This window comes from Phoca vitulina, unplaced genomic scaffold, assembly GCF_004348235.1.
Source record: "Phoca vitulina isolate PV1807 unplaced genomic scaffold, GSC_HSeal_1.0 scaffold11, whole genome shotgun sequence".
Classification (NCBI taxonomy): domain Eukaryota; kingdom Metazoa; phylum Chordata; class Mammalia; order Carnivora; family Phocidae; genus Phoca; species Phoca vitulina.
In genome coordinates, this window is record NW_022589714.1 from 39,641,882 (window position 1) to 39,669,597 (window position 27,716).

A 27,716-nucleotide genomic window follows, 5' to 3' on the forward strand; every position below is an offset into this window, starting at 1 on the left:
CCGCGGCCGCCGCCGCCGCCGCCCGCGCCTCGCCCGGCGTTGCTGCCCCCGCTCCGTCCGCGACCCCTGCCCAGGCCCCGGCCCCAGCCCCGACCCCGCCCTCGGCGCCGCCAACCTCGGCCGCGGCCCGCGCCCCGGCCCCGGAGGCCCAGCCGTGGGTACGATGCTGCCCAGCTCCATCCAGATTTCGGGGGAGCCGCTGTCCGGCGCCGAGGTGCGGGACATCTGCCGTGGCCTGCGCGACAACGCCGTGCGCCTGCTCTCACTGCGCGGCTGCCGCCTCTGCGACCGCGACTTCGGCCGCATCTGCCGGGCCCTGGCCGGGGCCACGTCCCTGGCGCAGCTCAACCTTAACCTAGGCGTCGTGTCCAGTCCCGGCCGCATCAAGCAGCTGGCGGAGGCGCTGCGGACCAACCGCTCCATCCAGTCCCTCTTGTGAGTGCGCTCCTTCGCAAGGGGGTCCCGGGCACTGCAGCCCTCTTCACGCGCCCGCCGCCACCGCCTGTCCCCCGCACACCTTCCTGTAGCTGTCTCCGCACCAGCCTGTCTTCTCAGCCCTGGACACCGCCCCCTCCCTCTACCCATGCCTCCATGACACCCTTACCTCTGGACTTTGCACAAACGGCCCCACCCCAAATGTGATGGGGTACCCACCCCTTTCTGGCAGGGCACCTGTACCTCCCCACCTAATCACCGGCATTGACTTCTTGGGGGCAGCTCCCCCGGTCTCAAGCAGGAACTCCCCTGGGGACTAGACCCCTGCCCCTGCATTCTGCCCCCTGAAGACTCCCAGTCCACCACCCACACACCCGTTCTCTTTGCTCTGTCCTGGATCCCCCAATCCCTGCCCCAGAAAAGAAACCAAATTCCCCTTCTAGCTCTGTTTTTGGAATCTAGAATTGTCTTTCTCCCTTCCCAAGGCTTCTCCCAAGTGCTGTGACAAGTGCCCTCCTCACCTCTAGGGCTCACGTAAGGGAAGGGCTGCATTCCCCTACAGGTAGGGCTGCTGACTGCAGTAACCTCTGCTCTCCCGTCTCACCCGCCAGCCTGCATGGGAGCCCCCTGACGGATGCGGGGCTGGCCTTGCTCAACCCGGCGCTGGCCCTCCACCCTGCCCTTGTGGCTCTGGACCTGGGGGACTGCATGCTGGGTGATGAAGCCATCAACCTCATCTGTGGCCTCCTCCCCCCAGATGGAGCCAAGTCAGGTGAGCAAGAGGCCCTGCTGAGGACACGGGCTGGTGTGGCCTTGATAAAAAGCTAGGTGCACAGGGCAGGGGGTGTGACCCAGAGCTGAGGGCTCTGACTGTGGGTGAGAATGTTTATCAGAAGGATTGGGGGCCGAGCAGAATGGAGACTCAGGCATGCAGCCTGCGGTGGGCAGGGGAAGGCAGGGGTCTCTCAGGGCCCAGGAGCTCTGTGGCGGGGCGGGGTGGCTCTCAGCCACCAGGGACACCCCAGAGATCCAGGGCAGGCGAGGGGCTTGAAGGGGCCTGACCTCCACCCTGGCTTCTCACTTTGATGCCGCCCAGGCTTGAAGGAGCTGACGCTGAGTGCCAACCCTGGCATCACCCCTAAGGGCTGGAGCCGCCTCGCGATTGCGGTGGCCCACAGCTCCCAGGTCCGCGTCCTCAATCTGGACTACAACCCCCTGGGTGAGACTCAAGGAAGCCCCCTGTGAGTCTCACCATCCCACCCCCATCCAAGAACTTGGGACCATTGTTTGCCATGGTAACCCCCCTCCCACTGGGGGAGGGAGAAGGGAGGGGGGATGTGGGAGGGAGTGGAGAAGCCACTTGTGAGGAGGACCAGACGAGCACCAGGTACCTGAAAGTACCCGTCACCACCCCTGGGCCTGGCTTGCTTCACCCATTCCCTCCCCAGTCACGGTGCCCCCCCTCTCAGCCACCTACCAAGTGTCAGCGTTTGCTGGCCCAAGGGTGGCATCTAGGGTCCTTAGGGCATGGGGGAGGCCGCGGGGAGGAAAGGTGAGCAGGCCGGCTCACGACTGCCCGTGACCGTGTGCACGTGTGCCGCCTGCCCAGGTGACCACGTGGCAGGGATGCTGGCTGTAGCTGTGGCCTCCAGCCGCACCTTAGAGGTCCTAGACTTGGAGGGCACGGGCCTTACCAACCAGTCAGCTCAGGTGAGACGTCTTTGTGCTGGCGGGCGGGGGGAAGGGGGCTAGAGGTGGGGGTGCGGGTGAGCCCACGTGTCTGTGGACATGTCGACGGGCTGGCAGGTTGCAGCCTTAACTGTGTTCGTCCTTTTGCGCCTTCTTCCCCACGTCAGACCCTGCTGGACATGGTAGAAAATTACCCCACGGCCTTGCGGAGCCTGGTGCTGGCTGAGAACAGCATTAGCCCAGAGCTGCAGCAACAGATCTGTGATCTGCTCTCCGAGGGAGAGGAGGAGGAGGAGTTGGCGGGAGGGGCCGGCGACACGCAGGAACCCGAGAGAGGGCGGGGGCCTGCTGCCCAGCCGTCCTGGATGTGCCCCGGTGGTAAGAGCCCCCGGGTCCGAGCAGAGCCAGGTCCGGAAGAGGCTTGGGACCAGGGAGGGTGCGTTTGCGAAACCCAGGCCGCCTCCCACCTGTGTCCCTGGTGGAGGAATGAATGGTGGTCTGAACGGCCCTCTGCCCTTCCACAGAATCCAGCTCTCAGATGGTGCTCATGACTTCAGGACTAGGCGACAGTCTGTTGGCCGAGACCGAGATGTGACTCTCCACTTGGGCCTCTGCACATCATGACGTGCTGGCTCTGTCCCCAGCACCTTGCCCCGGATATCAGGGTCAGGCCCTGGGGGCCTGGGAGGGAGGTGGGGGTGCCGGGCGCTCTGGTAGCTCCCGGCAGTGATGGGAAGCTCTGGAAGCTGACTAAGCAACAGCCTTGGGCGCACTCGAACCCAAGGCAACGTCCCTGGACTTGTCAGCAGCTCTGGCTGCAACCCGCTGGCTCGGAAGAGATTTTCTGAACAACCTGGCGTGTGGCTGTGGTCCCTGGGGGCGGGCAGCAGGGGAGGAATTGGAACCATTAGACGCTAGGGGGCAGTGCCACCCTCCAGCCCAAGCTCCAGGCAGTATCCACCGGGCCCCAAACGTCAAACAGGTCTGGCTCAGGTCTCTGACTCGTAGGACCTGGGATTCTGGGGTGACACCTTACATAGGCCCCCAGAAGGATCATAAGTAAGGTAAAGAGCTCACGTCCAGAGGTGAGAGTGGACCCCGCCTGGAGGAGAGACCCGGGGGCCCTGCCGAGGTTACTTGAGGTACCCTTCCCCACTGCCTGCTGCTCTGTGGCCAGACAGCCCAGGCAGGGCGCGGCAGCGAAGACCAGAACTTGGCTAAGGCTGGGAACGCTCAAGAACGGGGAGGAGAACGGCACAAGGAAAATCAGTAATAGACAAATTAGGCCGTATCAGTAAAATAATTTTAATTTTAAAATAGTCATCGATGTGAAAACTTCCCAAAGCTGGGAATAACAGTCTAGAGCCAAGGTTGGGAGGGGGCCGGGCCTCACCTAGAGCCCAGCTTGAGGCCCCTGAATCCCCCCCTCTCCTCCCTTCCAGAGGGAGGATGGACACAGCGGAGGCGAGCCCTGAGTGAGTCCTCTCGCTCATCCCCCAAAGGCCCCTTGAAGGCAACAGCTCGTGCAGAGGACTTGAGGGGAGGAAAGCAGGCAGAAAACAGAAATTAGAGGTTAATAATCCCAACGACGCCCCCCTCCCACCCCCAGAAAACAAACAAGAAAACAATTTGTGGGTATGAAAGGGAGATGGAGGATGAACACTGATGTAACAGACCCCTCAGCACCCCAGAACAGCCCAATTTGGGCTGACCGGAAGGAGGGTCTTGAGCCCCAGCTGCAGGTTACCTTTGGGGAGTACATATGCCAAGAAAAAAGGGACAAACTACGAGGCAAGCTGGTGCCAGTCACAGTCACTGCAGCTAAAAGGCCCGGGGTGGCCGGCCCTGCCCCTGCCCCCGCCCCCGCCCCGCACGAGGAGCAGAGCCGGCGGCCTGCGGGAGGAGGGCTCCAGGGGGCGGCGGCGGCAGGAAGGCGGCGAGGGCCCTAGTTGAGCAGGTTGCCCTGCTCCTGGGCCTGCGTCAGGCTGTCCTTGCGGTGCAGGTGGTGCACCCCCATCCTCTTGGGGCTGCGCTGGGGGCGGCTGGGGCTGGGGAGCGCCCAGGCCCTGCCCTCGGCGTGGGAAGCCACAGGCCCCTCCTCTGTGCCATCATCACCGGCCAGCAGACTCCGGCGTTCTTCCTCAGGGCTGACGGGCAGGTTCAGCTCTTCCTCCTCCTCCCTGGGAGGGCCACAGTCAGCTTCCATGGGCAGCAAAAGCCCACTCTCACCAGGTGGGGAAGAAGGTGCCAGAACCTCCTCATCTCCGTCAGTGGGGCTCACAGCGAAATGGCGCTGCAGGTCAGGGAGTGCATCGCGTCCAAAGGCTGTGCGCTGGGCCACAGCGGCCGGGGGCGGGGTGCGGTCCACGAACGCCCGCTGCCAGCTGGCGAGCAGGTCCTCCTCCGAGCCGGCAGAGCTGGCTGGGGCGCTGCGAGCCGGGGGGAGAGGGCTGGGCTCGTGGAGGGGCGAGGCCTGGGCCGAGGCGGGGCTGCTGGGCACTGGGCTGGGGCGGGCCCGCTCCCCGCCCTCCTCCACCAGGCTCAAGGAAATGGCCTGGCGGGTAGCATAAGTGCAGTTGGGCAGGGGGCTGTTGCGGGGGATTCGCACCTTATCCTCCGAGAACTCTATTACCTTGCGGCCGGGATACAGCGGGTGTGGTGGGGATGGGGTGGGGTAGGGGCTCAGCTTCTCGAAGGCTGGCAGGGGCACCTCCTCCTCTGGGGAGGCCCCAGCAGTGCCCAGAGGGCGGCATTCTCCATTGGGTTGCGGGGGGGGGCTGCCAGGGGCCGGGGGACTGGCTGGGTCACCCGGGCCACCCCCACTCATGTCCACGTGCACAAAGACATCCTCAGCCAAGGGGCGCCCGGCACTGCCCGACTGCGCCGAATTGAGCAGCAGAGACTCCGGCTTCTCTAACACTCGGGCAATGACCGACGTGGGCACCACGGCCCCCGGGGCCAGGCCGGGGCCCGGGCCGGCAGCTTCTTGACCACTGTGCAGGTGTTTCCGGACCATGTCCTGGAGCTCACAGGGCAGCTGGGGCAAAAGAGCGGGAGAAGGGAAGAGAGACATGAAGGCTCCCAGCCTCAGAGCAGAAACAACGGCCCCCGCGCCCGCCCGGGCAGCACCGCGCGGGTCTCCCACCAGGCCGGGGGACAGCCTCATTGCACAGACCCTCTGACGCTCGGCAGGGGCGAACCGACTTGAAGAGTCTGAGGAACACACCCAGCATGCGGTCCCAGAGCCCTAAGGGCCACGCGCTCTCAAACGCCCCCTCCCCCCACCTCAGCTGCGGCTTCGGCCCAAACCAGACGGAAGTCTGAGGGCGGGTACGGCCATTGGCCTCGGGCCAGCCTCCGCTCCTTCCACACACCCCATCAGCCTCGGGCCCAGAGTTTGCCTCCTGGGGGAAGGCGGTCAGTTGGGCCTAATCCCCTCTCCATACGCTTACAGCTGATGGCCACCCCCACCTTCCGCCACGGGACCCCGAAACGGGGCGCCTCCCTGTCTCTGTTCCAGAAATGCCGCCCTAGCGATGGCCCCAACAGCGCACGCACACCGACCAGCGGCAGAGCCGACTGACTTGAGAGGAGACATGCAGGCGAGGGGAAGGCGAAGCAGAAAGGGGGAGTGGAGGCAGGACAGAGTGAGGTATCAAACCCCGAGCGAGAGGAGTCCTAAGGGGGCGGGGCTCGCGCCGGCAGGGACGCCGTTCGGCTCACATCGGCGAGCTTGTGGCTGCGGAAGTGGGACTTGTTGCACTTGAGGAGCTGCACAGCCAGGTTGCAGTCGAGCCGGTACCGCTCCTGCAGACACAGGCGGGGGTCACTGGGCGGCCGCGCTCCAGGCAGCGGGGCTGCGCCGGGGCCGAGGCAGCCGCAGGCGGGAGGGGCCCCGTGGCGCACGTACGTTGAGTTCCTCCAGCTTGTTGATGGTGTTCTTGGCGTCCAGCAGCTTATTGGTCAGCTCCACGATCTCCCAGTCCAGCGTCTTCCTATCCATCTCAGCCTTCTTGATCTGAGGCACAAAACTCATGTGAACCTCGCCCCCGCCCCGGCGGCCTTCCTCCCCTTCGCCTCCTCCCAGCCCAGAGACACAGGAAGCCACAGGTGCTGGGGCAGCCAAGGCGGACGGAACAGACAGACGATGGACAGACAGAAGGAGACCAGCCACCTCTCCTGTTCTCCGGGCTGGCTGTGGGGTGGGGGCTTTCTGAACAAGACCTGCTGCCACGGGGGGCCCGGAGAGAGGCCATACGAGAGCCGTCCATCAAGGGGCTCTACACGGCAGGTCAGGCAGCCGGACCTGAGAAGGAGTAAGTGTGCAAACCCAGGGGCCAAAGCCTACGTGTGGAGCGCTTTCCAGGCTCAGGCTAGGAAGAGGGAGGAGGGATGGGGCTGGGTGGCAGCTGGGGGCGCCTGTGAGATTATCTAGTTGAGCCAGGAGGGAGCAGCGGGCTCAGCAGCAGCCCTCTGATCTTCAGTTCAGGGACTGGCGCCCCTTCACCCCGCTCCCCGCCCCCCCGCCCCCGGCCAAATGGCTTGGGCTTGTTGCCACCACAGCCGAGAAGCCGTGAGTGTTCAGTGGTGACATCAACCAGAACCTCTGCCCGAGCCAAGAGCCAGCTCCGCAGCTGTCCCCCAGGAGGGAGGTACTGTACCGAGCGGGCCTCACGTAAGGAGGAGGGAAGCAGGGGGCAGAGGCAAAGGGCCGGGGCCCCAGCAACCCCAGATCTCAGCTGAGGAGGAGGCCAGGGCAAGGGAGAAAACACACAAACTCAGACGCAACTGCAAAGATCCAGCTGTGGCTAAGAGAGGCCTGCCAGGAGAGGGCGGCGGCGGCGGCGGCAGCGTGAGGGGAAGACGGGAGAGAAGAGAAACAGTGTGAGCACTAAGACAGTCCCGACTCGCACAGCACACACTGCGGTCCCTTGCCCGCCACTGTCCCGCCCCCTTCCCAAGCCCCAGGGCACAGTGGCACTCCCCAGGCAAGTCCCAGCCCCCTGCTATGCTGTGAGCACAGTGCCAGCCAAAGTGCCCCCATGCCCCGCCCCACCCCCCGGCCCGGAGAGATTACCAGCGTGTGCAGCTTGTCCTCCAGCTCCTGGTTGGTCCTCTGAGAAGCCGTGTAGCTGTTCTGAAGCCTGTGGAGGAACACAAGGCGGACCCCTGGGTCAAGATCTGCTCTTCCGGCCCTCCTCAGCCCCTCCCTGATATGGGATGTGGGGCAGGTCATTCTCCTCCCAGGGCTTCGGTTTCCCCATCAGAATCAGATGATCTCTGAGGCCTCATCCCGCTAACCTCCTATGAACAGGGCAGGCGGGGGGGGGGGGGGGGGGGGGGTGTGTGTGTGCGCGCGCGTGTGTATGCGTGCATGGATGCCTGGCCCCTCGTTTCCACACCTGCGGAACTTGTCCTTAAACTTGTCCAGCTCCTCGCGGCTCTGGCCCAGCTCCAGCTCCAAGCAGTCCTGCCCGATTTCCAGCTCACGCTCCAGGGCCTCGGTGCGCCTGGTGGCCGAGGCCAGGCGGCGACGGAGCTCCTCATTCTCCTGCTGCAAGAGCCTGGCGGGGTGAGGGGTCAAGGGCAGAGGGGCATCCACATTAAGATGGGCCAGCCCTGGAACCCCAGGCTGGGCTCAAGAAGCTTGAAGGAGTAGGTATGACATGAGCACAGGCAACGCGGGGCGGGGCAAGGGACTCCCTGAGAAGGAGTCTGAGTGTGGGGCAGCAGATTCCATACGCCTGCTGGCCCTGAGAACACAGCCCAGCTTGGGGGCAGCCGGGGGGCGGGGAGCAGAGGGGATGGTAGAATCCACCCCCACCCGCGAAGAAGAATGAGAAGACAGAACTGGTGTGGGGGTAAGACTCCCCAGTCTGTCTCTGGTTACAGCCTAAGCCAGCCGGCCACCACGCCCTCCAGCTCCAGTTTCCCCACCACACAATCAGGCTGCTCCATGATTAGTCTCTCAGAAACCCAGCCCGGCACTGACCTCCTTTCCAAAGGCCTGACGGGGCTGACAGAAAGGGCTGGAGGGAGGCAGCTGGTACAGGAGGGCCAGGAGCTGGGGAAGGGCTCCCTGGCAAGAGCAGGCCCCTCCGAGCACCCACCTCCTCGGTTCCAGGTTCTCTTGGAGCCCATGGAACAAAAACTCTTTCCAGAAGGAACATCCACATCAAGCCTCCTCCCAGAGTCCCTAAATACCCCACCCAACCTTTACTTCTACCTAATCCAATGAAAAGCCCCGGTGGTACCAACAGCCTTGCCTGGAGCTAAGAGGGAAGTGCTGAGGTAAAGCAGGGCAGGCTCTCGGGCAGCAGATACTCACTTCATCCTCTCCGCATCAGTCAGGGGTTCCTGGGCACAAAAGAATGGAAGCTTGAGGCTCAGCCCTAGACCACTGGCCCACGCTGCTTGCTCACCCCCCAAAGAGCCCTGGAAAGGGCTATTTCTGAAGCCCAAACAATCTCACAGAAGTGGGCCCCGTTAGATGCAGGCAATCCAGTAACGCCTGGACAAGCCTAGATCACTCTCTCCCATGCCAACCAGAAGGTTCAAGAACCCCTTCCAACATTCACCCTTACCCACACCACTTCCAACCCCTCTCATAATTCTAGAGCAAGTTGCAAATGAGTCCTGGTACCCACGCTGCATTTCCCAGGGATAAAGAGAGCCTCCCAGCTGTTCCCTGGGCTCCTAGTGAGCCCTGCAGGCATGACAGAGACCTTCCAGAGAAGTGAAGAAGCCAAGTGAGCTACAGTAGGGTTCTGAGCTCTGACAAAGCCCTCCTGGCCCCTGGAGGAAGATGGGGCAGAATCAGGCCCTTCCAGGGGCTCAGAAGGAACAAGAACATGGATGAAAGAGCCTCTGGGGGCGCCTGGGTGGCTCAGTTGGTTAGGCGACTGCCTTCGGCTCAGGTCATGATCCTGGAGTCCCGGGATCGAGTCCCACATCGGGCTCCCTGCTCGGCGGGGAGTATGTTTCTCTCTCTGCCCCCCCCCCCCCCCCCATGTGCTCTCCCTCCCTCTCATTACCTCTCAAATAAAAAAATAAAATCATAAAAAAAAAAAAAAAAAGGAAGAGCCTCTGGTCTAGTCCTAACTGAGAGGAGTGACGTGTCTTATCCTTATCCTGCTTGGAGCCTCCTGCCCCATCCTCCCGAAGCCCCCACGCTGGTCACAGCCCAAGAGCCAGAGCTCAGCCAGCCACAGAGCAGGGAAACGTCAAGAGGCCCACTCCAAATGGAGCTGACTGCTTCAGAATGCCGATCACAGGCCGGAAAATGAGGTGGGTGGCCCGGACCATGGGCTGTAGAGCCGAGGACACCTGGATTTTATCCCATTCTACCACACTCTGCTTGTACTAACCTTGCTGAGCCTTAGTGTCCTCATCTACAAAACCAAGGGAATGCCCACAGGATGGCACCTAGCACAATACCTGGCCTTCTTACTGTATGTTCCCTGAACTGAAAACGGGCAAGTCCCGGCATCCCTGCCCTGAATTGGACCAGAGCGGACCATGGTACACCTGATGCTCAGCGGGTCTGGAGGCTCTCTCGAGTTCTGTAAACGTGCTCTATGCGCGGCAACAGGGTGGGGACAAGGTGAACTGACTGCAACACTCACGTCCTCCTGAGAGGAAACCGAATGAGGGAGGACAGCCAGTTTGGAGACTGTTTCACAGTGGCCCAAAGGCCTCCTAAGAACCTAACCCAGCTCCTGGCGGGGAGTGTGTCCCTCCCAAATGTTAGCCAGGCCAGGCAGAGCTGGAGGAAGGGCCGGACTTCCGGGGACAGCACAGAACAGCTGTCCTGGTGGGAAGAAGCCGGAGCACCACCTCCTCCACACAGTCCCAGCCTCCTGCGTGTGAGGACCCCCTCAGTCTGGTGGGCTGCCTCTTGCAGGAAAAACAATACTGCCTGGGAGCATTTCCGTTGAGCCATAAAGACTCTGGGGTTCCCTGACGTGGGGACATGTGCTCACAGCCGTCCTGTAAGCCTGCACGGCCGCCACCAGCGGGGCTGCAGCTAGGAGCCCCCAAGCGTAACTCAGCAAAGCCCCACTCACACCCCCGCTCAGGGGCCCAGAAGCCCCCTCGGGCGGGAGACGTCAGTCAGACCCCCAGCCTCAGGGGCGTGCATCTGCCAGCCAGGGTAGGAGTACGAGTCTTCTGACCTCCTGCTCCGGCCGGGATCCTGGGACCTCCAGCCGCAACTCCCGGTGCTCAGGGGGTGCCTTACGGTACGGTTTCTTAGCAGGTGCCGCACTGGTCATTCTGGGAGGCGAGGGCTCCTCAACCTGCTGTGGGGAAGCCGGGGAGGAGGAGGCTCAGAGAGTGGGCAAGAGGCCCCTGGACTGAGGGAAAAAGGCCAGTAAAAGGGACATATGTAGGAGCCACCGGGCACACAGACAGGCCTGGGCCATTGCTGGGGTCATTAGAAACCTGGACTCTGGTGTATCAGTGCCCATGGGTCAGGGGAGTGCTGGAGGGGACAAGGGCCCAATGCGACCAGATGGGTGGGAAAGGCAAGGCCCACAGCTTGGGCACCAGGAAGAGTGGACTACAGCCTAGGAGTGGGACAAGGTATCTAAGAGCGGCCCACTGTTCACCTCTGTGGGCTTACAAAAGTGCCTCAGAGGGAAAAATTGTTCCCTCTCCATCGGTCTCCTTAACTCTACACTGGGGATGAGGAGAGCACCAATTTCATAGACCTGTTGTGAAGATTACATAAGCCACTAACCACAGTTACCTGGTACTTAGGAGACGTTCCGTATGTGTGAGCTCAGAAAAACCCCAGAAAGCAAACAAACAAAAACACCCCCAGTAACCAGAAAGTAAGGGTTTGAAGATGCTCCCCCAACCCAGGCACCTCGGGGGGGTCCTCCCAGCTTGAGAGTCCTGAAGGCCAAGCCTCTCTGGCCTCCACCACTCTCTTTTCACCAGCCCCCACCACGAGGGGCCACCTGCCTGCCCCCTGGCCCACCAGCCTCTCCGGAAGGGGGCCAAGGAGGGGTGCAGGCCCCCCAGGGACATACCGTCTGACTGTCGGCAGCTCTCTCTGTTCCGCTGTCCCACAGTTAGCCCTCGGCTCTCCGCATCCCGTGGCCCCTCCACTTCCTCTAGCCAACAGCTCCTGAAACCGGAGAAGGAAAGAAAGTGGAAACCAGGTGTCAGCTGCGGGTCTGTCAGTGCCCTCAGCCGGCCTACCCAGTCCAGGACTGGGAAGCCCCCCAGGGAGAGCCAGGCAGAAAAGCCACGGCCCAGGGAATCTGGGGAAAGCAGTGGAGGCAGGAGAGGACCAGAAGCACGGGGCTCCTTTCTCCATGAAAGCGGCGGTCACAGGCCCAGACGACACACATGCACGTCTTGTATGTGCTCATGGCCTCAGCTTACCACATGCCTGATTCTGGAATAGGTCTGGTCCTGTCCTGTCCCTATCCTACCCCACATCTGTCCTGTTCATCTCCCAGGCCTCTCAAGAGTCTGGAAACTAAGAGATCTGGGGAGCACGGCTTGCAGAAAACACCAGGAAAAAGCCTAGTAGAGACTGAGAAGCTGCTGGGAAAAGTTCCTAGCAATGCTTCCAGGAGCCCAAAGACTACTTCCGTGTGTAATGGTTTTACACAGACTTTGCAACGAAGAAAGGTAGGCACAGGAGAGAAAAATCTGAAAAAGCAGCAGTTAGAGCAATGATTGAGCAATCTCAGCGAGGGTGATTTTGGGGTCCCCCATCTCTCTCACTTGCCCCCTCCCAGATCCCTGGCCACGTGTGAAGAGCTGTCACAACAGAGGGGAGAGCTAGTGGCATCTAGTGGGGAGAGGCCAGGGATGCTGCTGAACATCCTGCCACACGCAGGACAGCGCCCCGCGATGAAGAATTATCAGCACACCATGTTGACAGCACCCAGGCTGAGAACCTGGCGCAGAAGGCCCAAGCCTGGGGAGCTGAGACACTGGGCTCCGGGCTGTGCTGCTTCGACACCCCGCGTGGCCCCGGCTCAGTCCCTCACTGGTCTCTCTTCCACACACAGGGGGCCGGACTGAGGGACCTGGGAGGCCCCCGGCGGGTTCTGGGCCTGCCGGGCTCTGCCCCCCCCCTGTAATGAGCCGGGCCGCAGCACGGGGGCAGTAACCACCACAGGGACCCGTGGAGGCAGTAACCTTAGGTGGCTTCGGGCATAAGCAATCTTCCCGCCGCTATCCTCCTAAACAGAGCTGGGGGCTGAGGGAAGCCTTGCGGGCTAAAGCATGTGTTCCTGCTGTCGGGACATGCCCTGGCCACAACTCCTGTCACATTCCAACAGAGCCTGGGGCAGCAAGAACGGTGAGGGGGTAGGGAAGGTGGGCAAGCAGGAGTAGCCTCCCTCCTCTGTCTGGGCAGCCTGGTCTCTGGTTGGGGTTCTGGGGGGAGCTGGGGCATGGCAGCAGGCACGAGCCGCCAACCTCCACCCCTTTGATGGTGAGGCGGACATGTCCCCACAGGGCACAAGCAGTGTGCTGTGTCGAGCTGACTCCTTGCACAGGAATCCGGGCGGGCCCAAAAGGACAGCACATTCCTGGGGTGTGGGGGAGCAAACAAGTCACCCCCGCAGGTTCCCCGGGGCTACCCCTCCTGCGGGCCGCAGGGTGTGAGCTCCTATGGCCTGGGGGAGAGGCCCAGAAAGTTCCAAGCCAGCCTGCATAGCTGGGTGCTGATAGTCTGAGGGTGTTAAGTGCGGGGTACATGAGTTAGAAAAGGCGACAGCCAGAGACGTGGAATAAGAGATACAGGAAGCCAAGAACCTCTACAAAATCCGGGTGGGGGGGGAGCTCCAGAGTTGGGCCTGCTCCCTTTCCCATCTGTACCCCCATCAGCTGAGTAGTCCCCTTCTCCCTGCAGGCCATGCTTTGGACCCCCTCGATTCTCAGCCTCTTTTCTTCCTTAGCCCTATTCTTGCTAATACCCACTCTGGCCTCTAGGTACCAGGACACTTGAATGGATGGCAGGCGGGCATGCAGGGAGCACACAGGCACGCTCAGGTACCTGGGGATCCTCCCTGAAGGAGAGTGGCCTTCACTCCATGCCCCGCAGCCCTAGCTCTACTTGTCACAGATCCTGCCTCACCCTGATGGCAAGTCTCTACTCCCTGGCCTCACACCACATACTCCCAGGGCTTTCCTGGCCAGATAACCTGGCTTGCTGAGGGACAGTGTGGAAGTGGCTATAGCAGGGAGATGGGGGAGTACTGCAAACACGACGCTCCGGGATGAATGGTGCCAGCAAGGGCAGGCAGTTATCTATCCTGGACAGAGCCTACTCTTTCCATACACATCAGAGCCACAAGAAGGGAGCCACTCCCAACCAAGGAAACAGAAGGCAAGGCCCACTAGGGAGACAGTCTGCAAAAGAGCCTGCAGTGTCCCCAGCACAAGCCCAGGAGGGAGAGTCTGTCTCACTCTCACTCCCTGCCCCACGTCCATAAACACCAGTACATGTTGGGGCCCTAGCTCCAACTCCTAAGATGCGCTAAGTGCCCCAGATCCAGCCCACAGTGGCGGGGGGCGGGGGGGAAGAGCGGGGAGACAATTCCAGCACTGAACAGGAATACGATGGGCCTGACAGGCCACCGTCCTTGACTGGAAGCACAGCAAGGCAGGACAGACCCCGGAGGGAGAGCCATGCCAGGGACACTGGAGAACAAAGCGAGAAGCAGCTAGACACCAGGCCCACAGCCAGGAGAAGCTAAAAGGTGAGCTGCAAGACAACAGAGCAGTCCCACTGGCAAGACCCAACCACCAGGTGCGGCCTCTACTGGCCACGTCTCTTTCACCCAAAGATTCCCATGTTGCCTTGGAGTGGTTTCAGCCCAAGGAGGGCTCCCAAACCCCTGTCAAGAAGAAGTCCCCAGGGAAAGCAGCTGGGTAACTCAGAATGGGATACGGGCCAGGATAAGCAAGCAAGCGGCCTTTGGGGTCTCTTGGCCTCTGGCTGCTGAGCTGGCTCCAGGACACCTCCAAGAAAATGGTCTTTTGGAAGGTCTAAAAATTGACCAAGAAGAATCCCACTCCCACCCCTCACCCCAAACTACCTGAGCTTCAAGGAACTTGGGGCAGAGGACTCGGGATGTGGGGCTACCAGATCACCCGCTGGGTCTGCACTACGACAGCTGTGCATGGGGAGAAAGGCTGAGGCCTAGATGAAAACCTCTGGCTGACCCAGGTCAGCAGTGCCTGAGGGAGACACGCAGAGCAGCCTGGAGAAGGGAAAGCAAAGGGAAAGGGGCTCTCCTCAAGCCCCCGCCCCCCGAGCGCCGCCTCCCCGTTCCTCCTCTGCATAGCATTCATTCTTCACTCACTCCTCCTCTGCATAGCATTCATTCTTCACTCACTCAAACTCCGTTCAGAGGAGAGCCTCCTCGGGCTCTGCTGGGGTGAAGAGGGGGGTGAGAGCTTCCTAATTGCCATGTTGCAATCTGCCAGTCAGTGCAGGCCGCCTGTTGCCGCCTGCCCTGTATTAAATACCTTCTCCCTGATTACAGCCCATGGGGCACGATTAGCTGCCTCCAGAGAACAAAGTCTACTTTCATTAGAAATGGGACTCAGCACGCACAGCAAACCTGCACTGTGAACCCACTGAACAGCTGAGCACAGAGTGTAGTCAGAGACAGATATAAGGAAAAATGTGCGCCGGACGTTGACTGGGCAGAAGCCTTTAATCAAAGGACAAAAAAATTTGCCAAGCATCCCTCTTTACCCAGGAGATGGGACTCACACCTGCTCCCTTTTGTGGGTAAGTGCCCGGATGTGACCCGGGGCTGCCACCACGGTCAGGGGTCACCGCTGCTAGAGATGGAGCAGGGTAAGGAGAAACCTTCAGAATTCAGATTTTCCCCAAACTATATATCCTCACTCCCACTCTCTGCAGACACCCACAGTAGGTGTCAGCAAGAAGGTTCAAGCCCAAGAGCTCAGGGCGCCCTCTCACTTCCTTCTGCCATCTTTTCTGTGGGTCTGCCCAGGGCAAAGTCAAAGGTTCAGGAGAGGAGGGGAGGTCCGAGCCTCCAGCGTTGCCCCTGCGGAAGGAGACGGGAGTGAAACCAAAATGGGTGTGGCTCCGTGGCTTTTCACACTTCAGTCTGCCCCCACGGAGGTCTCCAGCTGCCCAAGTCCTGCTCTACGACCTCACTCCACCCGCCCCGGTTCCCCTGCCTTGCCCTAGGGAGCCCGGCTGCCTCCCCTGCTCCCCACATCACCCACACTCTGTAAGAAATTATGGCCCCAACAGTTTATCTGGTCTCAGACCATTTCCGAACCTACTGATATGCCTTTCTTCTCACAGCTGTCACCGATTCAAGCAAGTGAGGGACCATCAGGGAGGGGCCCCACATCACCACAAAAATCATTAAAGCGCTTCCTCATTCACCTGAAGAAAGTCAAACAAAATCACTCAATTAGCAATCACTACCACTTTAAGAATGAAAGGAAACCGGCCCTTTTCCAGAACACTCCAGCTGTGTTTTACGCTGCCTTAATTCCCCCGTGGAACCCAGCACGACACAAATAAGTAACAAAAATAAACACAGGCCCTTCCTAAAGCCGCTCATCAATGGCTAAAACGTGAATGTCTGGTCACACAGGACCTAGTGCCTCCTCTGTGGGAATCATCCTCAGCTGTAAGCCCTGGATAGAGAGCCTGAACTCCGCGGGCCTGGAGGAAGCTGCGCCTTCGGGGGCAGGGCACGCTCCTCCCATACAAGCCTGGCTGCCTCTCAAGACTCTGAAATTCAGGGTCTGCATCCAACTGAGGCCCAAGAAACACGAACCATCACCCTGCAAGGGCCAGCCCTGTAGCCAGGCGACCCAGCAGAGGCCCTGGAGATTGCCTGCAAGGAGCCCCCCCCCAACCACCATTAATACAGCCCCTCTCCCCCGGCACGGCGAGCCCACCCCACCAAAGCTGGCTGGGTTCAGCCCTCCCCCACATCGCCCCCCGGGTGCCCCTCCTGCTTGCTGCCGGCCCCCAGTTTCCGGCACGCAGCTGTTCCTGAGGTACATGAGCAAAGCCCTCAGCAATCCTGGGCGCGTGGCAGGCAAGCAGCCAGCAGAGCATGGGGTGGGGCCTGGGCAGGCTCTGCTCTGGGCCGATGACTAGGCTGGGAGATGCCAGGCTGTGCCCAGACCAGCCCTGCTGCCCCTCCAGCAGCCATGCCCGCCACCCCTCTGGGCAAGTACAACCTCACCCTCTTGGGCCAAGCTGCCTGCGGCCCTGACCTGGCCCCCTGCCTGCTCTAAGCGGTACCGACTGACAGGTTTTTAAAAAGTGGGTGGGAATTATTCTGCCCCAGAGTAAGCCTGAGGACTCCAAACTAGTGCTGGGGACCTTCGAGAACTCACCTGGCTCCCACCTGAGCAAATACCTCAAGTCTATCCAGCTGGCCTCTCACTCAAGCAAACACCTGACAGGAACAAAGGGACTGAAGACAACTATTGATGATGATCCAAGGAACCTCCCCTAAACAAAGGGAGGGACAAAAGTCCCCAAGATCAACCAGCACTTGACAGTAGTCCCCATGCCATCGCCTAAGGAAAGGCAAGGTAAGGGCCGCTGCAGGCCCCTCTTGTTTTCCTGGTCAGAGCCCAGCCACCAGGCACCCGTCCAGCTTACTACTCCCGACTCAGGGTCCCTACACATCCAGGCAGCCCTTACACCCTCTCACACCCCATACTAGCAGGAAGCTCCCTGCTTCTCCCTCCCGGCCCAAGGGAAACAGCCCACCCAGAGGGCCTTCGGATCCCAAGTCCCCCCACCCAGCCTAGCCAGTACGGCACTGACTCCAGAGGCTGGAGCCAGATAGGCTGTCTAAGGAGTGACCTGTGCAGAACACCAGGGAGCCCCGAGCAATCGGCCTTCCTGCTATCCCCTTTCCAACCCTGGAAGGAGAAGGGAGTCTGGCGGGAGCTTCTCTATGGCAGGCTGTTCACCAGTCTCCCAGTCTGAGGCCAAGGCCTCTCCCAGGCCCACTGTGCAGTCCAAAGCTAGGGCCCGCCTGCTCTGGCAGAGGTGCCTTTCCAGCTCTTCTCGGTTAAAGTCCACCTGAAGCTCCACACATGGAAGGCGGTGGGGGGCCAAACTCCACCCACTCCACCTACCAGAGCAACGGGTGCCATGAGCTACATCTCAGGTGAGTACCTGGTTCCAGACTCTACCTTTCAGCTTCACTCTCTGCCCAGGGAGTTTCCCACAACCAGGCCACGGTTTTCCTCAATCCCCCCCACCAACCTTAAGGAGAACCTTGCAGTTGATCCTAAATGATTATCCTGGGGTGAGAATAATGGGGACACCATTCAGTCTTCCCCACTTGACAAAGGGAAGCAACTATCCAGTCAAGAAGAAAACTCCCCTCCCACTCTGGCTCCATCTGTCTCTGAGGTGTGAAACAGAGCATGGTCACTGCGAGATAAGTCTCAAATTCCACAATGCTGAGAGCAGATTGAACAGAAACTCTAACCAATCGTTTTCAGGGAGAGCTAGGCAGCACGGTACTGACTGAGGGGAGCTTGGGGTCGGCAGAAGCCAGCAGCAGGCTGGCAGATGGGCAGGCGTCTGTGCATAGGAAATCCCCCTCTCTCGGCCTTAGAGAAGACACATATCCCCCCTACACACACACACACACACACCACAGCAAGGAGGCTGGGAAGATGGAGAGGCAGCAGTGAGGGCAAGAGAACAGAGGAGGCACGAGGTAAGCTAAGGGGAGGAGGCAGCCAGGCTGGCTGGGGGAGGGTGGGGGGGTGACTGCTGGCGGTACCCCCAGGGCAGGTTAGCTGGCCCAGGTCAGACTCACAGGGTTAGTGTCTTCTGCCCAACCAGCCAGCTCTCCTGGTTAGCACGGTTAGCGACAGACTCATGGCAGACGCCCTCCAGGCACTCCATATAAACAGACAGCTTGGTTGAGAGCAGCCCGACTCCGGAGCTGCAAAGAGAGAGCAGAAGGAATGCCAAGCTGCAAGATGCCTGAGGGTACACACTGGGCTCTTCTGACAGGGGAAGCTCCTCCAGACTTACCACTAGACCCTCGGGGGCCTTCTCCCATCCACAGATCATGCCAGGCGGAAGGGCAGCACGCCCCCTGCCAACCAGTGAGTCCAGCTGGCTGACCCCAGGTGACAGGGCTGTCTGGTTGGTCAGCGCAGAGAGGAGAGCTGTGGGGGAAGGGGGCACCGCTGCCAGAGGGCCGCTCCCCTGCCTTGCCTTCTCCCTGGACACCGCTGCCAGGCCGCACCACAGCTCCGAAAGCGGGATTGTCAGAACAAAGCAGGCCACAGCTGCTGTGGCCACCCACCCCGGGCCTGTGCGAGCAGAGCCCACCCTGCCACCTCCCCCAGGCTCCGAGGCAAGGGGCCAGGAGAGGACTGGCGCGGGGATCAGAGGCTGCGACAAGAAGCGCATCGAAGGCACCATACAATGGGGCAGTGTGTGACCTGGCCCAGAGCTGGGCCAGCCGTGGGAAGGGGTGGCACGGTGCCACCTTTCAGTTTCCGACAGACCAGGGGGATGGCACTTCCCAGGGAGCTGGCCCCAGAGGAGCCCAGAGAGCAAGGATAAAGGCCATGCTGCAGCCAGGCTCCTCACGCACCCAGCAGTGACCATGCCACCCGCTCAGAACGAGCAGTTACCAGAGAGGGAACAGCAGAAAACATCTCTCCCAAAGCCTCCAGAACCACCCTAGGGGAAGTGACCCCCCGTGGCTTAGAGATCTCAAGACAAATGGAGCCGCAGTGGCGGAGTCCCAGAAACCCCACAAGATGTGACCCCTGGAGCGGCAGGAGAGGAGACCTACAGCAAATATAGCAGCAAGTACTGCTTGTGCTCAGAGAGGGCAGCATGTTGGCAAGGAAAAACCAGAAGGATTCCTCTTCTGTCTGGAAAGCCCTGTGGATGAAATGACGACTCAGGGTGGAGGGAGAACAGCGACCACCCGGGCACCACATGGGGGCCTGGTCCACCTCCGAAGCCTAGGTTTATCATTCCCAACTGCCTAATCCCGGGGTTCCCCGTAGTACTCTGACAACAGCCCCAGAGCCCAAAAGGCCAAGGCCTGACCCCGGAGGGGGAGATGACCACCGAGAAGAGAGAACAACTCTTCCTATAGGCTCTGACCTCTTCCCTAGACTGCTAAGAATTCATGGCCATTGACAGGCTCCCTTCAGAATCCTTGCCCCCAAATAAAACCGAAAAACACCAGCCAGGTCTGGTTTGCTTTCAAAACACAGAGCAGCAAGTAACCTAGGTAAATCCAAGGTTTCAGAAACCAGGGACTGTCTGTGCGCTGAAGCAGAGGTTGAGAAATCAGGTGAGTTTACTCTCTTCCCGGCCGCAGAGCCCAGAAGCGCAGCGGGGAGAAACGCCTATGAGGTGGAAGGGGTGGTGCCCACGCCATGTCTAGAACCATCCCAATTCCCACTCAGGGCACTCCTGCCAGACGACTTCATCGCAGCATAAAAAACCACCCCTCAGAGATAATCAGCAGGCCTGGTATGGCGAGAACCTCTAGTAAAGATTCTCCGTCCCTCCCAAGGACCCAGCCCCAGAGGAAGCCCCTGAGCTGGGAAGGAGGCTCCAAAAGGGGCTGCTTGACCCCAGGTAAAGTGTTAGGTGAAGAGAGCAAGCTGAAGAACAGCATGGACTACTAGTGAGTTGTGTTCTTAGTACAAGAGATACATGAGGAATGTCTAGAAGCACACAAAAATGATTAGAAGGAAACAGGATAGTTCCCTGTCTCTAGGAAAGGGGCTTAGACAGGAGCAGTGGGGGAAGAAAGGGGGGGGGGGGTCTTTTCACTTTTTCTTTTGCATATGTTTCTGTATGGCTGGTATTTTATGCAAGGACACATATTATGCTTATGATGAAAACAGCATTCCTGGACAAACGGACAAAACCTCTCCGTGTGCACTGTGCTTTACCATCCTGGAAGCACTTGCCTTCCATTGTATGTCCTTGGATTCTTGTGGCCCAGTGAGGCCCATGGAACAGGTGGATTCTCCCATTCTGAAGGGACAGAGAAGACCAGTGACTTGCCCAAGACCACAGACAGAACTGGGATAGAACTCTGTTTCCAATCCCAGGGCAAAGCATGGAAAGCAGCCTCCTCTAGGGAGCCACAGGAAAGCCCTGACGATTCTGCCCTGATGTAAAGGCCCTCCAAGGCTTCTGAGACTGAAGTCCGCGCGGGCTTACCTGGGAAGGTGCAGAGGCCTGTTCAGTACCCCAAATGATAAACCCAGCGTTCTATGCTACTGTTAGCTGAGTGAGGCGCACCGCGAGGCCAGCACAGTCTAGACTGACTTCCCGGCCCCGCCCTCAGGGAGGTCCCCCCACAGTTCACTGGGAAAGTAGAGCTCTTCACAAATGGGGGGCCGTGTCCTTTCCAGCTTCTAAAGGTCACCTCGCAGACAGCTGGCACTTACGAGATAGTAACTAACGAGAGGTCCCACTCTCACACTCACGGCCAGTGCAGGAGACTCAGCCCCTCTGAAGCCTAAATGTACACAGCACAACCCCGTCCTGCTGGCCTCACCCCATCTCCTCTCAAATCGGCTGAACATACGAAGCAACTAACCAGCCCTGCCAAGACGCCATCGGCAAAGATATGCCACACTGCTCCGTGCACTCCCACACCGAGGGGCAAGGGGTAGAGCCCAGGGAAAACCCCATCACGTCACTTTCAGCTACTTGTCTCGTCCTTTTGACTCGTGTAGGCATTAACAACGTTGTAGTGGGTCCTGGCTGTGAGCGGGGAGCACACCCAGACAATGAGCAATACGGCCAGAAAAGCAAGCAGGTTATGGGGCACTCACAGGAACTTAATGAGTAACAAAGAGGATGCCAGCAGTCAGACTTGTTGGAAGATGGTGGTTAGCAAGAAAATATACCGGTGTGTGCTTCACCTCTGCTTTTAACCTCTACTGCTGGCGTAGGGATGTGTTCCTAGAACATAAGAAGGCTAAAAAGGGAAACAGCTGAAGCCAAGCACCTGGAAGATCACTGAACCACATTAACTCAACTCTAGACAATAACTAGTAATGCTATCGCTAATTCTCTCACCTTTTGTTTACGCAGGACCTTGCTTCCTAAGAGTTCAGAGGATAGGTCCGACCTGCTTTCGTTTCAAGAAGGAAGGACCGGTTTGGGTCACACAGTAACCAGGACTGCTCAGCACCTACCACGGAGGGCCTCTAAGAAGCTTCCCGAGTTAAAAGATCTTGCCCCGAGTGGGAGAGAGACAGGTTAACAGCCACTTGCAAAAACAGTTTGGTACATACTTTGAGAGCCCAGAGGAGAGGCAGCTGGCTGGGGCAGGGGTTCAAGGACCAGACGAGAAGGCTGCCCTCCGAAAAACTCAAACCTATCTTCCTCATCTGGACTGTAAACTCAAACTGGAGCACACCTGGCATTATACAATTAAGAGGTCTAGACTTCTGGAGACACATTCCTCGGGTGTTTGTTGGGAACTGGTGCCCTAAGAACTACCCCCATAAACTACACTAAAAACAAAAAGGCAAAGAAGGGACAGTGAACTCCCAGCTACCAGCCCTATTTCTGGGGAGCATCTGAGTTAAGCCCTGTTCTGTGACACAAGATCAAAACCCTAAGAAAACTAGGGCCAAGAAGTCCAGCTTCCTGAATGCCTAGATGTGTTCTATCAGCTTCACCCAATATTTCTCAATCCATAAAACACCAGGGAACATGAATCCTCAAACACCCCATCCAGTCATCCACAGCCTGAACTACATTACAAATCTACCACTTACCTACCCCCACCTATAGCCACCAAGGTCACCGCCAACCTCACGTAAAGGGGATCCATCAAAGGAGTCATTACAACACAAAAGATGGGGAGAAATATCAACTATTTTGCACAGGCTACTCATTGACAATGTCCCTAGTCTCAGCTTTTATATTGCTTCATTATAAAGAGACTCTTCCAATTTTACTCCCACCTCAAAAAGGCTCCTGGCTACCTGGCAGAGATCAAAAGGCTTATTCTAGCTTGAATAAAACAAAGCCTTTTTCTTATTCATTGTGTTTTCCAGAATGACACTCATTTACTAAGCAAATATTAACTGAGTATCCTTCACATGACAGGTGCCCTGCTACACGCCATGAACTCATTATCTCTAATGCTCGATACTCCTACAAAAAAGATAACGTCACCCTCATTGTACAGGCGACAAGACCAAAAGTCCTACTAGCTAAGCAATTTGTCCAGAGTCACACAGCTGGTAAGTCGCAGAATCAAGATTCAACCAGGTCAGCCTCGCTCCAAAATCAGACTCTATCACCCCGCTCACCCCACTCCCAAGTCCCCATCCGCCCCCCACCTCATCCCATGGCCAGGGAGGGTCTCTCCTCTACAGAGGGTCAGCTCAGTGAAAGAGGCCAGCAAGTAAACAGAGAAATCACCATAAAACATGGTAAATGCCAGAACTGAGGCTGCTCATTGGAAGACAATTCTCACAGCAGCCTGGAAGTCAGACTGAAATGGGGAGAGATTCCCCACCACATTTCATGCATTCTATATGCCCCACCGCATCATAAAGTGCCTATTCAGTGCCTTGCACTATCCTAAAGGGTAGAATACAATAATGATTAAGACATGGTCCCTGTTATCAGCGCACTTACAGTCACGGGAGAGTCAGACAAGTAAATAGACAATTACAACGCAGCCTAAGTCTTAACACAGCAGCACAGAGGAAAGGCACAAAAGGAGTGGGGACCCCAAATTAAGAGACATTTAAACTGAGACCAAAGGACAAAGAGGTTGGTGGGGCTCCTGACTGGCTCAGTCGGTAGAGCATGCGACTCTTGATCTTGGGGTTGTAGTTCGAGCCCCACACTGGGTGTAGAGACTACTTAAAAATAAAATCTCTATGGGGCGCCTGGGTGGCTCAGTTGGTTAAGCGACTGCCTTCGGCTCAGGTCATGATCCTGGAGTCCCGGGATCGAGTCCCGCATCGGGCTCCCTGCTCGGCAGGGAGTCTGCTTCTCCCTCTCCCACTCCCCCCTCTTGTGCTCTCTCTCTCTCTCACTCTCTCTCTCAAAAAAAAAAAAAAAAAAAAAAAACAAATCTCTAAAATAAATAAATAAATAAATAAATAAATAAAGGACAAAAAGGTAGGTAAAGGGTGGAGGGGGCAGAGCATTCCAAACAGCAGGGCTGGCAAGTGCAAAGGCCCAGAAGCTAGAGAGAATAAGCTCACAGAGCTGTTAATCTGTGGGGCGCCTGGGTGGCTCAGTTGGTTGGGCAGCTGCCTTCGGCTGCCCGAGGTCCTGGGATCAAGCCCCACTTTGGGCTCCCTGCTCAGCAGGGGAGTCTACTTCTCCCTCTCCTTCTGACCCTTCGCCCGCTTGTGCTCTCTCTCTCTCTCACTCTATGTCAAATAAATAAATAAAATCTTAAAAAAAAAAAAAAAAGAAGAGGCTGAATCCAGGTGAGAGACGAAGGCCGGGTTTACCCAGAGGTCCCTGGCACTCAGAATATGGCGGTGAGGAAAAGGTGAAGGGATTAGATGCAAAGATTACACTTGAATAAGGGGTGTTAAGAGAAGAAATGGACTTTGTGAACAACAAAACCAGAACAGTAAAGGCAGAGAACCGGATCCAAATCTATCAGCTTCAGCCTGCAGTTCAATCATCTGCTAAAAGGAGACCTGAATCCAGAAAGTCTAAGGACTTCTACCAAAACACAAAGGTGTACTTTATGGAGATGACACGTTTCAGCATGCTGACTGCAGCACAAATCGAGATAAAGTACATTATCCTGACAACATATGGCTCCTCAGTTATTGGCGGACGGGAACAGACACTGACAGATACTAACTTTCAAAATCTCATGTGCCACAAGTAGAAAAAGGTCATTCGAAGGCTGGCTCGGAATTCCCAGAAAGAGCCCTAAGTCCTGAGCCCCCTATTCCTCTGAAATCTGCTCAGACATCAGACGCGTGCCTACTCTGATGGCCAGGTAGAGAGTCATTTACTAAAGAAAAAGATGGGCCCTGAGGGTGTGTTAAATAGACAGGACGTGACTCAGAAGGAGGGGAAGAGTGATTCTTAAGTGCAGGGCAAAGGAAAGCCAGTCAATCAAACCATGGGCACACCTCTGCCCCCAGCCTGCATGTGGGCTTCCGGCTTGGCTAAAGAGAAAGAGACTGGCAAGCGCCAGGCCAGGACCTTCCTTGATAGACCACAGGAGCTTCCGCAGAAGCACATCTGTTTTCCACTTTCCCCTCAAGCTGGAGGGCCGGCACTGCTTAAAATGCCACCTATTGTGGTTTTTTTGTGTAGTTTGCCACCTGCTATTTTTAAAACAAAGATGACATCCAGATTGTCTATGAATTTAACACTATGGCTACTTCAGCTGTTCCTGTCAGTAATCAGTAAAGTCAGAAATGAGCCTTTTATTTATGTCTACATTAATACACACACACACCCCCTTAATGTATGCTAAGGGTGGATCTTCATGTCAGTCCACTCACCCAACCCAGGTCCAAGGTTTTCCAAAGGGCAGTCACCAAGCTGAATCATGAAGAGAGAGTCCAGATTTGGCTAACAGGGCAGTGGGCTCCCTCCCACAGTCCCTGCACCAGTTTTTATATCTGAGAAGGGGAGAGCTGTGATGAAGAGCTCAGCTCCTAAAACAGTTTTTAAATAAATCAAAAAAGTTTACTACAATCTAATCATCATGACAAATAAACAAGAGATACAAATTGCCACCAGGCATATTTAATAAAGAGTTAATTTCATACCAAATCAAAAAAAAAAAGGAAGCTCAATTGCTGAAGCCAGATAGTCTGAGTTCAAATCTCAGCTCTGCCCCTTACTAGCTGGGTGACCTTGAACAAATTAACCACTCTGTACCTCTATTTACTCATCTGTAAAATGGGGACAATGGAAGTATTTGCTTGTAGGGTTGTTATAAAAATGAAATTGGGGCGCCTGGGTGGCTCAGTTGTTAAGCATCTGCCTTCAGCTCAGGTCATGATCCCAGGGTCCTGGGATGGAGCCCTGCATTGGGCTCCCTGCTCGGCGGGAAGCCTGCTTCTCCCTCTCCCACTACCCCTGCTTGTGTTCCTGCTCTCGCTATCTCTCTGTCAAATAAATAAATAAAATCTTTTTAAAAATTTAAATTAGTTAATACATTTAAAGCACTTACAACAGTGCCAGACACAGAATGTGCTCAATAAGCACTACTATTGTTATAGCTCAACTACAAAGATAACTCTAAAACCTCACAACTTCAAACAGGAAATCATGGGCATTTTAACATCAGTTTAAACAGTTTAACAAAGATGTTCTCACTACATGCAAAATCTATACTATTCAAAAGCTGTGCCTATCTCTCTAACATCAAGACAGAAGCTCAAACCAGTACAGGGCCTCCACAGAGAGACACCAGGTTCAATCATGAAGAAGTTAGTGCTGAGATCTGACCAGCACAGTAACACCAATTATGTATGGAGTGTCAGTCACTGTTCTAAATACATCAATGTATTAATTTATTTAACCCTCACAACAACCTTATGAGATGGGTACTCTTACCATCTCCATTTGAGTGATGAGAAAGCTGAGGCAAAGACAGCTATACAATTTCTAAAGGTCACAGAGCTACAAATAGCAAAGCCAGAAGTTGAACTAGGAATTCTGCCTCCAGAATCAGTGCTCTTAACCCCTATGTGTGCTCCCCACACTGCCCTTGCTGATTACAACTCTAAGGAGGCATCCACAAATTGTCCTCAGGAAGAGAAAGCTCCCAACCTTCTAGAGTCATAGCTAAATAACATCAGTTTTTCTGATACCTGAAGGTATTGAAGCTGGCCTAGTAACAGTGATTTGGGTTGGTCTATAACAAGCCTTTTGGGGGGGGCGCAGTCAGGGAGCAGGAGATGGTTGTGAGGAGTCCTAGATCAAACTAGACCTCCCAATCCAATCATGGAGTAGAGGCCAGTCATGAAACAAGCTTCTGTAAAAAGCCTGCCCCCAAATCTGGCTTGGGCATAACCACAGGGCATCAAAGGAAGTGAGGACCGTATGCACTGCACTTTGCGGCTCCAAACCCCTTTCCTTTTCTCTAACCCCAAATCCACTATCTCTTAAGCCATGCTTAGTTTGGTTAGTGAAACTGATTATTATTATTTTTTTTTAATGTGGTTGGACGGGGACAATACAAAGGAAGAGAAGAAAGCTATTAGAAAAGGTGTACCACCCTTTCCTCCCATCACCACACTGATCCAGACTGTAAAGCAGTTCTCAAATATCAGGGATCTCAGAGACAGAGAGTGATACAATAAATATTCCCAGAGCCTTACACCAGTCAACTCAACCCCTTACCATAAACTGATCTGGGTTTCTTCTCCCTAACCTCAACCTGCTTTTCCTCCTCCACTGACCCCACCTACCCACCAAATCCACAACCCCAAAGAAACACTAATGAGCCTTTCTTACCAAAAGAAAGCTCAAAAGGAGGAGACCTGCTGCAAGAGTGAATTCAGGAGTTGGTGACAGAATGCAGACTTTTTCTCATGACTCCCCCCCCCATCTGTCACCCACAAATCTCTACTTCAGGTAGGATGCCAAACTGAAGATGTGATGGGGAGACCGAAAAAGATACAGTGAGCATGTAGGAAACTGCTTGTGACAGGGATGTGTTAAAGCACTTTCAGCCCATCTCTAGGCCCTTGGCCGTGTTCACTTGTACAGGTGACGGCACACAAGGCTCAATGCTACACCCAATTCTCAAAAATCAGTGTGCAATCTGAACAGAACACTAACTTACAGACCACAGGCAAAGGGCAACAGCTATAGAAGAGAGCCCTTTTCAGATTAAATGTTTCTCGGTATCACTCTGAGCCCATGCATCCTGCTTGCAGGGAGCATGCCAGCCTGTCATTGGAGGCCACCTTACCCGCTCTGGGGTTGAGCTCGGGCAGGTCGCTACCTCTTCTTTCCAAGCAGGTACTGTGATTTCTTCCAGTCCCTGGGGCCCCTGAGTCTTCAGCTGAAATTGGGGCAGATGCTATAGGAACTCTGGAAAGGCTGATCTAAGTCTGCAGAAGGGTCATCTGATGCTTTAGTTTCCTCCATACCAAACGTGCCCAGCATCCTCCAGGTCTCTCTTCCCCCCCTCCCCACTATCCTCCTCCATGGGAAAGACCTCTTTCCTACCGGCCCAGTACAGTCGGGGCTCGGCCACAAGCTCCAGGCTTCTTTACTCTCGGTTTAGAAATTCCTCTCCAATTTGTGACTGCTTTTCCAGGGCCTGCAAACCTACTTGTGCTCCCCCCGCCATGGACCCCTCCCCCAGGGCCGCCGCTGGATCCTAGGCCCCCTCCCCTCCGCCCCATCTCCCTCTTTTTTTCTCCCCACCTCCAACCTTCCAACATCCCATTTCTTCTTCTTAACCCCGGAGCTAGTCCCTCCTCCGCCCCTACTCCGCGAAAGTGTCCCCACGATCCCCCCCAACTCTAGCCTCCCGGCCGACTACTCCAATCCCACAACAAACTTTCTGCCGCTGCCCGCTGCCTTCACGCCGCCATCTTGCCGCGGGGCAGGCCGG

General features: G+C 56.9%; 2 protein-coding genes across 10 annotated transcripts; one reads left to right on the forward strand and one right to left on the reverse strand.

Annotated features, from left to right (window-relative positions):
* Positions 1-87: 87 nt before the first annotated feature.
* Positions 88-2,996, forward strand: LRRC73 (leucine rich repeat containing 73). 2 transcript variants are annotated; one of them, XM_032409770.1, is made up of 6 exons: positions 88-435; positions 1,047-1,207; positions 1,532-1,654; positions 2,045-2,145; positions 2,292-2,502; positions 2,649-2,993. In XM_032409770.1, exons 1-6 carry the CDS (start codon positions 164-166, stop codon positions 2,717-2,719), a joined length of 939 nt encoding a protein of 312 aa, XP_032265661.1. In that variant the 5' UTR covers positions 88-163; the 3' UTR covers positions 2,720-2,993. The 2 variants fall into 2 exon arrangements, with proteins under 2 accessions (XP_032265661.1, XP_032265662.1); XM_032409771.1 differs by lacking the exon at positions 1,532-1,654 and having other exon boundaries at positions 2,649-2,996.
* Positions 2,997-3,191: 195 nt separating this feature from the next.
* TJAP1 (tight junction associated protein 1) lies at positions 3,192-27,716 on the reverse strand. 8 transcript variants are annotated; one of them, XM_032409765.1, is made up of 12 exons: positions 27,663-27,716; positions 18,170-18,306; positions 17,949-18,077; positions 11,160-11,257; positions 10,299-10,424; positions 8,453-8,481; positions 7,527-7,688; positions 7,202-7,268; positions 6,914-6,943; positions 6,035-6,142; positions 5,848-5,931; positions 3,192-5,161 (listed from the first exon to the last, which is right to left on the reverse strand). In XM_032409765.1, the coding sequence occupies exons 5-12, from the start codon at positions 10,395-10,397 to the stop codon at positions 4,070-4,072; spliced, it is 1,671 nt and encodes a 556-aa protein (XP_032265656.1). In that variant the 5' UTR covers positions 10,398-10,424; positions 11,160-11,257; positions 17,949-18,077; positions 18,170-18,306; positions 27,663-27,716; the 3' UTR covers positions 3,192-4,069. The 8 variants fall into 8 exon arrangements, with proteins under 8 accessions (XP_032265656.1, XP_032265659.1, XP_032265652.1 ...); XM_032409768.1 differs by lacking the exon at positions 18,170-18,306 and adding an exon at positions 27,066-27,158 and having other exon boundaries at positions 10,299-10,421; positions 27,663-27,708; XM_032409761.1 differs by lacking the exon at positions 18,170-18,306 and adding an exon at positions 27,066-27,158 and having other exon boundaries at positions 27,663-27,708.

Excerpts from the sequence above, each read along its gene's own strand:
- LRRC73 (XM_032409770.1), top strand. The coding sequence starts at position 164 with ATGCTGCCCAGCTCCATCCAGATTTCGGGGGAGCCGCTGTCCGGCGCC. Across the intron at positions 1,208-1,531 it reads CCCAGATGGAGCCAAGTCAG|GCTTGAAGGAGCTGACGCTG; the intron begins GTGAGCAAGAGG and ends GATGCCGCCCAG. Across the intron at positions 2,503-2,648 it reads GTCCTGGATGTGCCCCGGTG|AATCCAGCTCTCAGATGGTG; the intron begins GTAAGAGCCCCC and ends GCCCTTCCACAG.
- TJAP1 (XM_032409765.1), bottom strand. The coding sequence starts at position 10,397 with ATGACCAGTGCGGCACCTGCTAAGAAACCGTACCGTAAGGCACCCCCT. Across the intron at positions 8,482-10,298 it reads GATCCCGGCCGGAGCAGGAG|GAACCCCTGACTGATGCGGA; the intron begins GTCAGAAGACTC and ends TTTTGTGCCCAG. Across the intron at positions 7,269-7,526 it reads TTTAAGGACAAGTTCCGCAG|GCTTCAGAACAGCTACACGG; the intron begins GTGTGGAAACGA and ends GTTCCTCCACAG.